The 12,426-nt window shown below is 28.3% G+C and overlaps 3 protein-coding genes across 8 annotated transcripts in view; 1 reads left to right on the top strand and 2 right to left on the bottom strand.

Moving 5' to 3' along the window:
• Positions 1-448: 448 nt before the first annotated feature.
• Positions 449-6,098, bottom strand: LOC111032977 (zinc finger protein 100-like). Of its 4 annotated transcripts, none has more exons than XM_022313490.1 (6): positions 5,976-6,063; positions 5,635-5,776; positions 4,187-4,371; positions 3,028-3,168; positions 2,733-2,933; positions 449-2,169 (listed from the first exon to the last, which is right to left on the bottom strand). In XM_022313490.1, the coding sequence occupies exons 3-6, from the start codon at positions 4,330-4,332 to the stop codon at positions 1,158-1,160; spliced, it is 1,500 nt and encodes a 499-aa protein (XP_022169182.1). In that variant the 5' UTR covers positions 4,333-4,371; positions 5,635-5,776; positions 5,976-6,063; the 3' UTR covers positions 449-1,157. The 4 variants fall into 4 exon arrangements, with proteins under 4 accessions (XP_022169182.1, XP_022169180.1, XP_022169181.1 ...); XM_022313488.1 differs by adding an exon at positions 5,457-5,542 and having other exon boundaries at positions 5,635-6,059; XM_022313489.1 differs by lacking the exon at positions 5,635-5,776 and having other exon boundaries at positions 5,976-6,098.
• An 84-nt stretch (positions 6,099-6,182) lies between these two features.
• On the top strand, positions 6,183-10,698 carry LOC111032975 (coiled-coil domain-containing protein 93). Of its 2 annotated transcripts, XM_022313485.1 has the most exons (13): positions 6,183-6,317; positions 6,410-6,545; positions 6,644-6,757; positions 6,821-6,915; positions 6,995-7,106; positions 7,792-7,938; positions 8,448-8,597; positions 8,669-8,826; positions 8,942-9,055; positions 9,646-9,857; positions 9,944-10,064; positions 10,132-10,216; positions 10,290-10,698. In XM_022313485.1, the coding sequence occupies exons 2-13, from the start codon at positions 6,465-6,467 to the stop codon at positions 10,449-10,451; spliced, it is 1,551 nt and encodes a 516-aa protein (XP_022169177.1). In that variant the 5' UTR covers positions 6,183-6,317; positions 6,410-6,464; the 3' UTR covers positions 10,452-10,698. The 2 variants fall into 2 exon arrangements, with proteins under 2 accessions (XP_022169177.1, XP_022169178.1); XM_022313486.1 differs by having other exon boundaries at positions 6,200-6,545.
• The window catches only part of LOC111032974 (Down syndrome cell adhesion molecule-like protein Dscam2), a 65,704-nt gene continuing 63,945 nt past the window's right edge, over positions 10,668-12,426 (bottom strand). For both annotated transcript variants that reach the window (XM_022313484.1, XM_022313483.1), the window contains exons 29-31: positions 11,221-11,371; positions 10,957-11,050; positions 10,668-10,887 (exon numbers count right to left, since the gene is read on the bottom strand). In XM_022313484.1, coding sequence (XP_022169176.1) covers positions 10,683-10,887; positions 10,957-11,050; positions 11,221-11,371 — 450 coding nt within the window. In that variant the 3' untranslated portion in view covers positions 10,668-10,682. The remainder of the gene's footprint in view (positions 10,888-10,956; positions 11,051-11,220; positions 11,372-12,426) is intronic.

Consider the following 12,426-nt stretch of genomic DNA (forward strand, 5'->3'; position numbering starts at 1 on the left):
ATAAATATTTATAGGTACAGAAGGCAAAACATACATAGAAGAGTGTTAAAGAAAACACATTTAAATGATTGAAATGAGAGAAGGCATTTGCACAAAAAATATGAAGATAGGAAGGAATAGATGTCCAAGTGTATATGTTAATATCAGCTCAAAAATAATTTTAATAATACTCAACATTTATCAATATATTTTCATAAACTACTAACTAATCCATGGACACTATGAGATAATTTAAATATACAGATTTATTAGAATTTAAAACTTCAGAAATAATAAATAGGCAGCCCATGCATGTTGATTTACTGGTAATATGAAATAGTAAATACATTTATTATTAAGTCAATGTCTTTGAGTTGGTATAAATTTAACTAATATTTAATAAATGCTTAAAAAAAATTTATAATTTATTAAAGACTTTCAAAGTAATATTATATTTAATAAATAGAATAATTGAAAATTAAACTAGTTGATGTCACAAGGCAGTGAAAAATTCATATTTACAATAAGATTTTTTTTCTCTGAATTATCAGACTTTAGTTTAATTCTTAGATAAGGTCCATGGTCGTGTAACTATTCTATCTAGGTGGAAAAAATATTAATTGGACGTATGAAAATTAGGAGTTGATGTAAAAGTATATTTTTATTTATTTATATTATAAAATAATGGGCTGTGGCCCTGCAAAGTACACAGCAAAATATGTATAATTACAAGAAAAATATGAACTCTTAACAAAAGTTTTTTATAATTTTGTATTATTAGTTATTAAAAACAGCATATAAAGTTATGCGTTGTTAAGTATTTAATTACTTCTATAAGCTAATTTTATCCATTAATTTTATAAATTAAACTGAAATAACACAAAAATAAGATAAATATAAATGAGACTCCTGCCTATAATTATACTAAAATCAGATACTAACTTTAAGTATCTATATTCTGTATGATTCTCTAGACTTATAAGTGCTGGAGAATAATAGTCGAGGCGTTATTTATCTGTCTGTTACATTTTATTTAATTGCTGAAAATGATGTATGAGAATATCATTACAAAATTCATAGGTTAATAGAAAATGGGTGACAAGGACAATTACAGTGACATGTACAATCTCATAATTTAAATGATTTTTTCCTAGTAAATTCTGTGTATCATTAATAAATTAAGGTTTTTTTCTGGTATGTGTTTTTGTATGCCTTGATAAATCTGATAATTTATAAAACCGTTTCTCACAGACATCACATTTATATGGCTTTTCACCAGTATGTGTAATTTTGTGAATTTTCACATTTGATGCCCTAGAAAAGGCTAGATCACAAATATTACATTTATAAGGTTTTTCACCGGTATGTGTCTTTGTATGCCTTGTTAAATCTGATGATTTAGTAAACCGTTTTTCACAAATATCACATTTATATGGCTTTTCACCAGTATGTGTAATTTTGTGAATTTTCATATTTGATGCCCTAGAAAAAGCTACATCACAAATATCACATTTATAAGGCTTTTCGCCAGTATGTGTCTTTGCATGCCTTGTTAAATCTGTTGATTTAGAAAATCGTTTCTCACAAATATCACATTTATACGGCTTTTCACCAGTATGTTTAATTTTATGGTATTTTAAATTTGATGGCCAAGAAAAGGCTAGACCACAGATGTCACATTCATGCAGTTTTCCTCCGTTATGCGTCCTTGTATGGGTTATCAAGTTTTTTTTCTTATAAAAAGTTAAATCACAGATTTTGCATTTATATAGCTTTAGACCTGTATGTTTCTTTGTATGAATTTGTAAAGAGTCTGCACGAGAATACGACTGATCACAGGCATCACATTTATATGGCTTTTCGCCAGTGTGTATCCTTGTATGCCTTGTTAAGATTGATAATTTAGAGAACCCCTTACCACATGTATTACATATATATGGCTTTTCATCGGTATGTGTCTTTGTATTAATTGTGTCAATTAAATTGGATGCAGTAGCTAGTTTATTACAGTTATCAGTCACTGGATTTTTCCTTAAACAGTTAGGTGTAAAGTCTGAATCCATATGTGTACAACTAATGAATTCTGAAGAATTGCATATGTTGACTACTGTTCCTTCAAACTTATTATCATCAATAAAATCTATTTCTACTTTAATTTTGGCATCAATTCTATTTTCTTCAGTTTTAATTCTAAAAAAAAAAAATAGGTATTTAAAAAACGTTAATCTTTATCAAATAAAGGATAATGAATATAACTACTTATTATGTATATTTTAATAATACATTTGATAATTAATGTTTATATATCATACTCCAATTTATATGTTCAAAATATTATACCAAAGGTACATCTGGACTAAAGCATTTATATTTATATAGTACTATACATAAATAATTAAGAATTAGAAATTTTATTTTTATATCTAATATTAAAAATTATAATACTACTAGATTAATTACACAGACAATTTTTTTTATCAAAATCAGTTCAGCCCTTTAGATAGACATAAAGGACAGACAGACAGACATTCATTTATAAATATATATATATAAATACATATAGATGAATAAGATGTGTGATAGGCACAATGATTTTATATTGTAGAATTCAAGTATGATACGTAAATTAGTGACCCACATGCCAAACCATTTTATTTATTAATTTTTATAAACTATCTTTTTATAAGTGACAACTGACAACACATGTGTCAAATTTAATAGTACATTATGATATAAGTAAATTGAATTCATACCCTATTTTAAATAATTGATTATCATTTTTAAGGTCTTCTATAGTTTCCTCTTTAATAATTCCATTAAATACTTGATCACCAACAATTTCCTGTTTAATAGTTTCATTAACTTCTCGCTTATCAATAATTTCCTGTTTAATAATTTCTTTAAATTCTTGACCACCACATGTCACATTAAGTGGGAATGGCATCATTCTAGAACTATGTGATATATAATCATCATAATAAAATTAAGCAAAATAAAAATTGTATCATAAAGTTTCATATTATACTATGAAGACAATTTAATTCATACCTTTTTTGTAATAATTGATTATCATTGTTTTGGTATGTTTCATCAATGATTTCCTCCTTAATAATTCCATTAATTACATGATCATCACATCCAATAAGAGGGATTGACAACACTCTAGGACAGTATGTGTTATCATTATACCTAAAAGAAATTGCAAAAAAAAAATGGTTTTTTATTAATAGCTACTTTATAACTTACTAATGTACAAATGTATTCACATTTGATATATAAATTATCAAAATACCCAGTTACATAAAACAAAATTATAATGTAAGCGTCGTCCAAGTTTAGATGAGCTGGATTTGTTAGGTACTGACAAAAAATTAAAAAACACACTTCTTCAGGTTACACAATTTATTATTTTATACGAAACGTCTTGCATCGCGGTCGACCGGGTAACTAACGTCCCTCTTCCGCTCGTAGACGCACTGGACGGGTGCGTTGTACAATATCACCATTATCTTATAATCTTATCAGATTAAGATTACTACATAAGTATAATGTATGTGCTTGAGTGGAATAATGAATTATGTTTGCCAACAATTTTGTAAGCATTTATCCCGAACATTTTTTTAGGAGCGTCTCATTAAAGTCCAAATTTTAGTGTATAAAAAGATACTTGAAAGAAAAAATTATTCAGCCTTTGTAAATTATATTTATAATAATTATAAATAAGGTATTATTATTCAAACTATACTAATGTATTTACTTAACTTTAGAGTACCATAGATCATAAACTAGTGAACCAAAATTGATGATCATACTATCAACATTTTCAGAAAAAAAAGATTACAAAAATCCATTAAAAAATTTAGTTACCATTTGAAAAATAAAGTTGATTTTGCTATTGATTCAACTGCCTGTTCAAAAATGTTGAAATTGTTATAAAAATTTGCCTATTAAAAATAAAGAAACATGTCTTTTTTTGTTTTTTCAAAATCTCATCTCATAATCGTTAAAAAAACACCGTGAACAATGAAATAAGATATACATTATACCCTGTATACTGAGTGTCCTGTGAGGAAATACCCATTAGCCATAAAGGGGTACTCATCGACTAATTTTTCAGAAAAATATCAATTTTACAAAATGGATGTCTTCGATTGCTTCAAAAATAAAAACAAAAATTATTTCTAAACTTTTTTACAAAAATTCTTACCCTATTTGAAATAATTGACCATCATGATCTATTTCTTCAATAAATTCTTCTTTCTTAATTCCATTAAATTCTTGATTATCAATATTTTCCTGTTTAATAATTCCAGTAACATCACAAGGAAGAGTTGTTGTTCTTAATGGTTCCATATTCAATTATGTCCTCTTTATTTGTTATTCAATTAGGTACTGCGAACATGAACGATTACAATTAAGTACCTTTTATGTCAAAGCTTTCATCTGATGGTAATAAGGGTTTGTTGGGTGTGCATTTCCACATAATTTTTTTGTAAAACTTTTTCATTGGACTGCCATAAATAAAATGAAAAAACTGATACATCTTTACAAAACAAATATTTAATCAGTATATGTATAGTATATAGCAACTGTAGTACATTGGCAAGAAATTTGTCAGTGCAAACACGAGTGCAATTGTCCCTCACCAAGGTTAGGTATATCAGGTATAGCTGAGCTATAACAATATGTTCAGGGCGTTTTTTCACCCTGGTTATAGTAAATGAATTTCTATCAGAAAATAAAAAGTTGAGATATGAAGAAATATGATGTTCTGAGAAATGTATAATTTAGTTATAATTTAACCTTCATAATTTGAGGAGAACAAAGATTATCGCTATAAAATGTTGTCGATAATCGTTAAATAGAATGGATATTTTTACTAAATGTATGATTAAATACGTTTCATTATAAACCTACACAGAAAACATTGAGTTCAATCTTATGTATTTAATTAATGAATTCAAAAATTGATATGAAATTCTTGTTTTTTTTATTCAAATTTATTAACTTAAACTATATTCTATTTTTTATATAATATAATAAATTATTTGTACATTGCAAACAAAAATGGTATTTTCTACCATCATATAATAATTGTAATATCTTTTCTGTGCATATATATTTAATTGTAAAGGGCTCAGCCCGTAAATTCTTAATAAATAAATAAATAAAAACAAACTTTGGTTGTATACAAATATACAATTAAAAATGAATTCATATATGTGTTTGCTCATCTCTTTAAAGCAGTGATCAGAAGTAGCGCACTAATTGTTTGTTATGATTCATACCGCCACAATGTACACAATGTAGCAAATTACTATAACATGCTAGAAATGTACGGTAAGCGTAGCAAATTTAATTCATTTAATCAATAGCGTTAGAAATAGAGCACAACGTTATAAATAAGTAGCAACAGCGAGTTAATTTTTTGAGGGGAGTAATAGAAGCGTTAGCAGAAAAAAAAATATTATCCCTACCACTGCTTTTAATTAACGCTTGTACTAGAGATCAGGACATCACATCAACATTATTACATACTTTGATTATATTTTAGATTAAAAACCTACATAAAAAACATTCGAGTTCAGTATTCAATTTTGATTTATCTACTATAAAGTGTTACTGTTAATAAGAGAATATGTTAATATTCATTACAAGTTACGGTGTAAGTGCTGAACGCTGAAGTGCTGCAAGATATTTGGATTTTAAGTCAATTGTATTTTGTTGTCAAGACATCCATTATCATACATCATTGCGACATGTTTGCTCGCGGCTCGTAATTAATGCTGTTGTTGTACTAAAGAACAATATACGTTATACAAAGTTCTTCTTGTCTAGTAGTAAACGCACGGAATAAGACGCAGAGAGGCAGAGAATAAGGTTATGGATACTAATTAGTAGTTAATGCCACCTCATAGTCGTTCGCGAGAGCAAAATCTAGATATTATCCATACACGACATAGAAAAGGGATATAATATAATAGAACAGTGTATACCTCTTAGCTCAATAAGTATAGATCGAACATCGAACTTTCAAATTCGAACTGGATATTGGATAACGTAACTGATAATTGTTGAAGCCAGAATAATCTAGAGCCTTGACTGTTTGTGCGCATGCGTGTATTCTGATTGGTTAATCTCTTATCTAGTAAATTATCAAGAAAAATATTATGATATTTTGGGTCTTGTGATTACTGCCTTATCAAATGTGATTAGGGGGCAATCAATGTACAGGGAACAGCCCGGTACTGAAGCTGCTGTCTTCTCTGCTGAGTTTTGTTTCACGTTCACACTTTCACATGCACCTAGACAGGTTGTTTAGAGAAACTTTTGAACTTGTGAGACTCCCTACACCTATTATATTTTTATATAATTTGTTTAAATTTAAATAAAAATAATAATAATAACTTTTTGGTGGATATTTGTTTAGATGCTACCACCTTCTTGTCCATAGTAAGCTAGATATTTTATAGAAAAATCTAATAATGTCACTTAAGGAAGTGTTTAAGCCTAAAAGCTTGAAGATCTCAACCACGTTTATTGATGCTGATGGGAGGGAAAAACAGGTACACATAATAATGCAAACAAATTTTTTCTATTGAACAAAATAAACTTAGTTTAGATGATATCTCATCATTTTTGATATTGTCTGTAAAATTTTCAGATTGAAACTAGGGAAGATGAAGAGCAGTCACAGAAACTGCAAGAAATTATAGATCTGTTAATTGCAGCCGGATATTTTCGTGCTAGAATTAAAGGCTTATCTCCATTTGACAAGGTTTGACTGATAAATATTATTTTTTTATATTTCACTACGTTTAATATATTCATGTTTATATAGATAATTGGAGGTCTTACATGGTGCATAGATAATTGTAATGTTGACTTGGACATTAATCTGCATTTTGATGAATCCTTAGTCATTGGTCAAAAAATGTAAGTTTTCACCTTATTTTAATTTTGATTTGTAAATACTCTGTACTCTGTAATTAAAAATGTAAATTATTTTTATTAGAGCACTTACAGAAAAAATTGTGTCTGTCCTACCTAAAATGAAGTGTCCGTACCAGATTGAGCCTCATCAAATACAGGGTCTTGATTTTATCCATGTCTTTCCAGTTGTTCAAGTAATTGCTATTGATTATTGAATAATATGTGTTATTACTCTAATAATCTCTAAGAATCATTATTAAAATGTTGACTGCCATGTGACCGCTGGCGGTCACTCAATATGTATTTTCGATAAGCCAAGCCTATTTTTCAGTGCCATTCTAAATTCATATTTATTATGTATTATATTTAAAAATAAAACATTTAAATTATAAAAAGTTTGTTTATTACATTAAAAAAATTGTAATATTTCTCTCTATGCCACAGCGCTTTATTGTAAGGACATTATTGTAGCTCCATGAAAAAAGTTAATAATACAAAAACATATTCATTTATGTCATGTGGCGTGGTAGTAATGATTAACTACTAACTGCAGTCACTAACATATAAAATTTGAGAATTACCAATGATCGCTGACGGTCACATGGCAGTCAATGTGTTAAGGTATTAATACACTACCATGTTTGTGTAGTCCGTTTGGTTAACACACTAACACAATATACCAAATGGTTGAAGATATTCAACAATTTAATTGTGAGGTCATGTGTGTTATTGATGAATAGTAAAATTGATTTACATAAACAATATTATTTAATTTGGTGTTCTTGTATTACAAGAAAATTCTAAATGCAGTGATAGTGTAATAGTATATTTATTATATATTTTATTGCAATCATATTCTAAATTGATAAATGTTTGCAGTGGTTAGTGAAGCGGTCCATAGAAAAGAGAAAAGAAAGAGGTGAATTCTTGATGCTCTACGCTACTAATCAATTTGATAAGTTAATATGTTTTAAAAATGTCTCGGAAAGTAAACCTATACGCAAGGAAAAATGTCTCCATCTTAAAGTAAGTAGTATAAAAGATAATACATTGTGATGTAACTGATGAACAATATGAATAAATAAATAAACTTATGAACTTGAAGTAAAATCATTAAATGGCTCACTTTATTTATGTCATTCAGTTTTTTTTTTTATTGTTATCATAAACAGTGGCTTATATTGGAAGTATTTATTTCCATTGTGGGCCAATTTCATTTTTTAAGGGTTAGGAGTTAATAATTATGACACATGTTTTATACTCCTATGCAAACTTGAAATTCCACTTTTGTCCATTCCCAAGAGGCTTCTTTCCTCTTTATTAGCCACTAATCCCATTCAAAATTTAATTTTTGTTTTAATTTTTACAGTTAATACATTTTTTTATTTATTTTTAAAACAAAACCTTAAAAAAAATCTTATGAGCTTGAAATAGTAAATTTACCATCATAAAAAAAAGTATAATAAAACCACTTAACCCTAACTACGTAAACAAAAATCAAACTAAAAAGTATGTAATATGAATATTTTTTTCAGAAATGTTTGACTGGCAATAGGACAAATAAATCATTTCACAAAGAAGAGCTGAGAATAATGGAATGTATTGATGATATATCTGAACCTGAAGACACGGAAAGTTGTGAATGGTTTATTAAAAAGCCTTTTGATATCAATGACTTTATTGAGGTAATTAATGTTTGCATGTATACAATAATTTTTGTATTAATTTTTATCAATATTGTATTATTACTATTTAGACTGTAATGACAGATGAAGAGAAAATTGCAAAGTTAAAAGAAGAAAATCAAAAACTAGCTGAACAGCTAGCACAAGCTCAAGAAGAAACAATTAGTATTGAGAGTAAAATAGAAAAAATAACATTGCAGAATAACAACATGGACGATGATAGAAGGCGGTAAGGTATTATAGGAACATATGTGGTAGATATAAACATAAAATAGTTAATTATTGTGTAAACACAATCTGAACAGTAAATTTGTTTAATGTTTTTTATTATAACTTTTTTACAGAGAACACGAAAATATTAAAATTCTTTTAACTGAGTATGAAAGAGTGAAGGAAACTGAAGAAACATTCCAAAAAGAGTGTGAAATAAAAATGGAAGAGTACCAGCAAAAAATAAAGTATAGTCGATTTATTTATACACTAAATATTAAGAGGATGTTACCCATGCATTTGTTGTCTCTACCTTACACACATATTTCAAAGCAAATGTTCATTCACTAACCTATCAAATTTTTAAGCGGGATATGGTTTTCAATTTATGATATTTCACATACCCATTTAATGCTTGAAATTTTAAATGTCTAAAAAATCACCTACTCTTAAGCATAGACATGCTCCTTGAGCACAGTATTGAAATCGGTTGTGATTCTGTATATGTGCACAAGTGCACGTGCTCTACCTTTCCAAACTCAAAAAAAATATAATCATAAATCATAATAATACAACCAAGTACCTGTACTATTTCATTAAATGCATACGAACCTCCACTGATTGAAACTAGTGAATGAAAATTTCTTATGTGGTATGTGACGGAGACAACAAATGCATGGGTAGCATCCTCTTGATTGTTTGACGTTCGTGCAATTAGATGGATTTAATTCTTCCAACTAATTGTTACATACACTGTGTAATTTATTCCCATAGCAATTGGTTAATACACTTGATTGACTTGAAACTAGAATTATTTTTTACAACCATTTTTTGATAGGAAAGCAAGAGCATTGCTCGAAGAGCCTGTTGAAGACGATACAGAACTAAAAGAAGAATTAGACAATATTAGAAACATGGTAGAAGCAGCTAGAACGAAACTGAGTAAAAAAGCAAGAGCTGTGGGATTAATGAAACGAAAACTCGATCAAATACCCGACAGAGCTGAATTAGCCCAATACCAAAGACGATTTGTAGAGCTGTCCAATGAAGGTATGTTCTTGCATGTTCTGTTTGGTACTTGGTAATTTTTTTATATTGTCTTCGGGGTCTTATCTATAAGTATCATGTTTATTTAGTATCGGCCAGGTATCGAGAGACAAAACGGCATTACGCTCTCTATAACACCCTTAGTGATGTTCAAATGTACCTGAACAAAGAGCTATCACTATTGAGTTCAATTCTGGATGCTTATCCTGAGTATGTAGTCAATCAATCGTGTTATAGAATAATTTTTAAATATTTTAATAAACCTTTTGTATTTTAGGGCAGAAAAGTCACCAGAGTCAAGAGAACAGTTTTTGAGGCAGTTGGAAAACATAGATGTTAGCGTAAAACAAACTTTAGACAGGGTAAGTCTAGGGTAATCATTTTGTTTGACAGTGCAATTGGTTATGATGATTACATGATCACCTCTGTTTGTAGGTGGAAAGTAAAAGAAACAAAGAGCAAAGCATTAAGACTAATTTAAACAACCAGTTGTCCACTTGTATGTCAGCGCATCGGCAATATTTAGCTGCCGTAAAAGAGCTTGAGACTGAAGTACAAAAGAATCTCCAACTTCAAGAGCAAATTGATCAACTTTAAAATGTTAAAGAGTCAATCAATAAGCAATCATTAATAACTGTTTAAGTAGTACATTATACTCAAATTATTATTTATTTTTTTATTTATATATATTTTAATTATTAAAACAATAAAAATGTTTAAAATTGTTAATAAATATTAAATATTATTTTATGTATAACAAAATTTCTTAAATAACAAAAAAAAAAAAAAATGTGTAGTAACAAATCTATCGTATTTAAGTGTACCAATCTAAACAGCTATGGAGTAATCCGAATGCTTTTGTGGGTTGTTATTAGACACAGGTCTTGACCATAGTGTCGACTTTCCCAGGTTGAGTTTCTTTAAAGTGTCTGAGTTGTTGCTGTCAGTCTCTGCTCGGCGTGCACTAGTTGTGGGAAACAATGATGTGTTGGCCATCGAGGAAGACCTTTTAGATCTATTGGTCGGGAACCATCTGCGAAAATTTTTTAAAAATTTTGAATAATAGAGTAAACTTTTTTCTCCTAGAGGCACCGTATTTCACCTAGTCTGTGTTCGTCTCGGCAGTGATTTTTGTTCAGTTGGCGGTGGAGATAAGTCCGATGATGTGCTGGATTGTGCTCGGCTGTATATGAAACCTGAAAACAAATAACAATAGTACAATCAATTAAAGAACGGCAAAAAAATAAAAAAATAAAAAACAAGTGTTGACAAACACGAAACATTAGTAATTTAATAATATTGGCAATCAATTAAAGTAATATTGTAACGTGTTTGTCTGTTTAGCGATATCACTGTGGACACTCGCTTGTAAGTTTTGTTTTGTTCAGATGATTGGACGATTCAATCCTACTTGACGTCATATTCTGTTCGACATCCGAATCCGAATCATCCATATTGTGTGCGGAATGCTTTTCGTACAAATCTTGAGCCGATCTGTCGTGTCTGTTTTTGAACATCTGCAATTTTAAAAACTTAATAATAATGACACGTTGATATGTTTGGGTTTTTTTTGTCAAATGCTTGTAAAACAGTAATTTTTCAAGTTTTAAACTTTATTTTGAACTTAATAATCTAATAAAAAACTTCTGTAAACGTATTTAAATTTGATATGAAGTACAATTGAAAACTTCTCTTGTTTATTATAACCACAGGTTGAACTCTTAAAACTTCAAAAATTTGATTTTAAAATATTGATACTTTTACACAGTTAAAAAATAAATAATATTTACACAATATTTGAGATAACATAAGCACTAATATGAATTACATTTTGAAACATTTATTTTGAATTTTTTGATTTTGAGGTCTGTCTTTGTTCATTTCATCGATATATTCAACTATTTTGGTCCCATAAATGTATGTCATAATACAAATAATTAAAAATAGGTAGGTATAGTTTTTATTTTCAATGAAACTTGATAGAATAGAAAAGCATTTTTCGCAAGTTTTTTTGTGCATTTAATTCACAACCCTATTTACAGGATGATTTTTGAAGGACGCTCATCTTATTTTTAAGCTTAAATTATGCATGTATTAAAATTCAGATTTTTGGAATTTTTTTAATACACTTGAAGACCATTTTTCGAATCGTTGAAATTTTTTGTACCATTTAATGATGATCTTGTGACAATACAAACTTCAGTTTTTCAAATTGGAACCTCCCTTTTTCATTTTTAATTATTAAGCAGGTAATTTTTTGAGAATTTATATGTATCTAAATCAAAATTCAATCTATTAGTTTTTGAGTTATGTAACTTTGTGTTTTAAGGATAATATGTCTATGGAAATAGTTTAAGTAGATAGGGGGCTTAAACTATTTGATAAAGTTAGCAATTAGGTACTATTGATTTATCAATATAAATAGTTTGCGAAAATGATCTAAGAATAATAAATAGGTACTACATCTGACATTACATATAGTTTTTATTTTTAAGGATTACTTACTATCTTTGTTATAAACATTTTAATAACCACTCATTAGAATTATGATTTAGACACATCAAAGTTTTCA

Source organism: Myzus persicae, unplaced genomic scaffold, assembly GCF_001856785.1.
Source record: "Myzus persicae strain clone G006 unplaced genomic scaffold, MPER_G0061.0, whole genome shotgun sequence".
NCBI lineage: Eukaryota > Metazoa > Arthropoda > Insecta > Hemiptera > Aphididae > Myzus > Myzus persicae.

Bases quoted from the DNA above. Each gene is read 5' to 3' on its own strand.
- LOC111032977 (XM_022313489.1), bottom strand. From the start codon at position 4,332: ATGGAACCATTAAGAACAACAACTCTTCCTTGTGATGTTACTGGAATT. The intron at 2,934-3,027 runs GTATGAATTAAA...TATATCACATAG, and splicing joins AATCAATTATTACAAAAAAG to TTCTAGAATGATGCCATTCC. The intron at 2,170-2,732 runs GTATGAATTCAA...TTTTTTTTTTAG, and splicing joins AATCAATTATTTAAAATAGG to AATTAAAACTGAAGAAAATA.
- LOC111032975 (XM_022313485.1), top strand. From the start codon at position 6,465: ATGTCACTTAAGGAAGTGTTTAAGCCTAAAAGCTTGAAGATCTCAACC. The intron at 6,916-6,994 runs GTAAGTTTTCAC...TATTTTTATTAG, and splicing joins TTAGTCATTGGTCAAAAAAT to AGCACTTACAGAAAAAATTG. The intron at 10,217-10,289 runs GTAAGTCTAGGG...CTCTGTTTGTAG, and splicing joins TAAAACAAACTTTAGACAGG to GTGGAAAGTAAAAGAAACAA.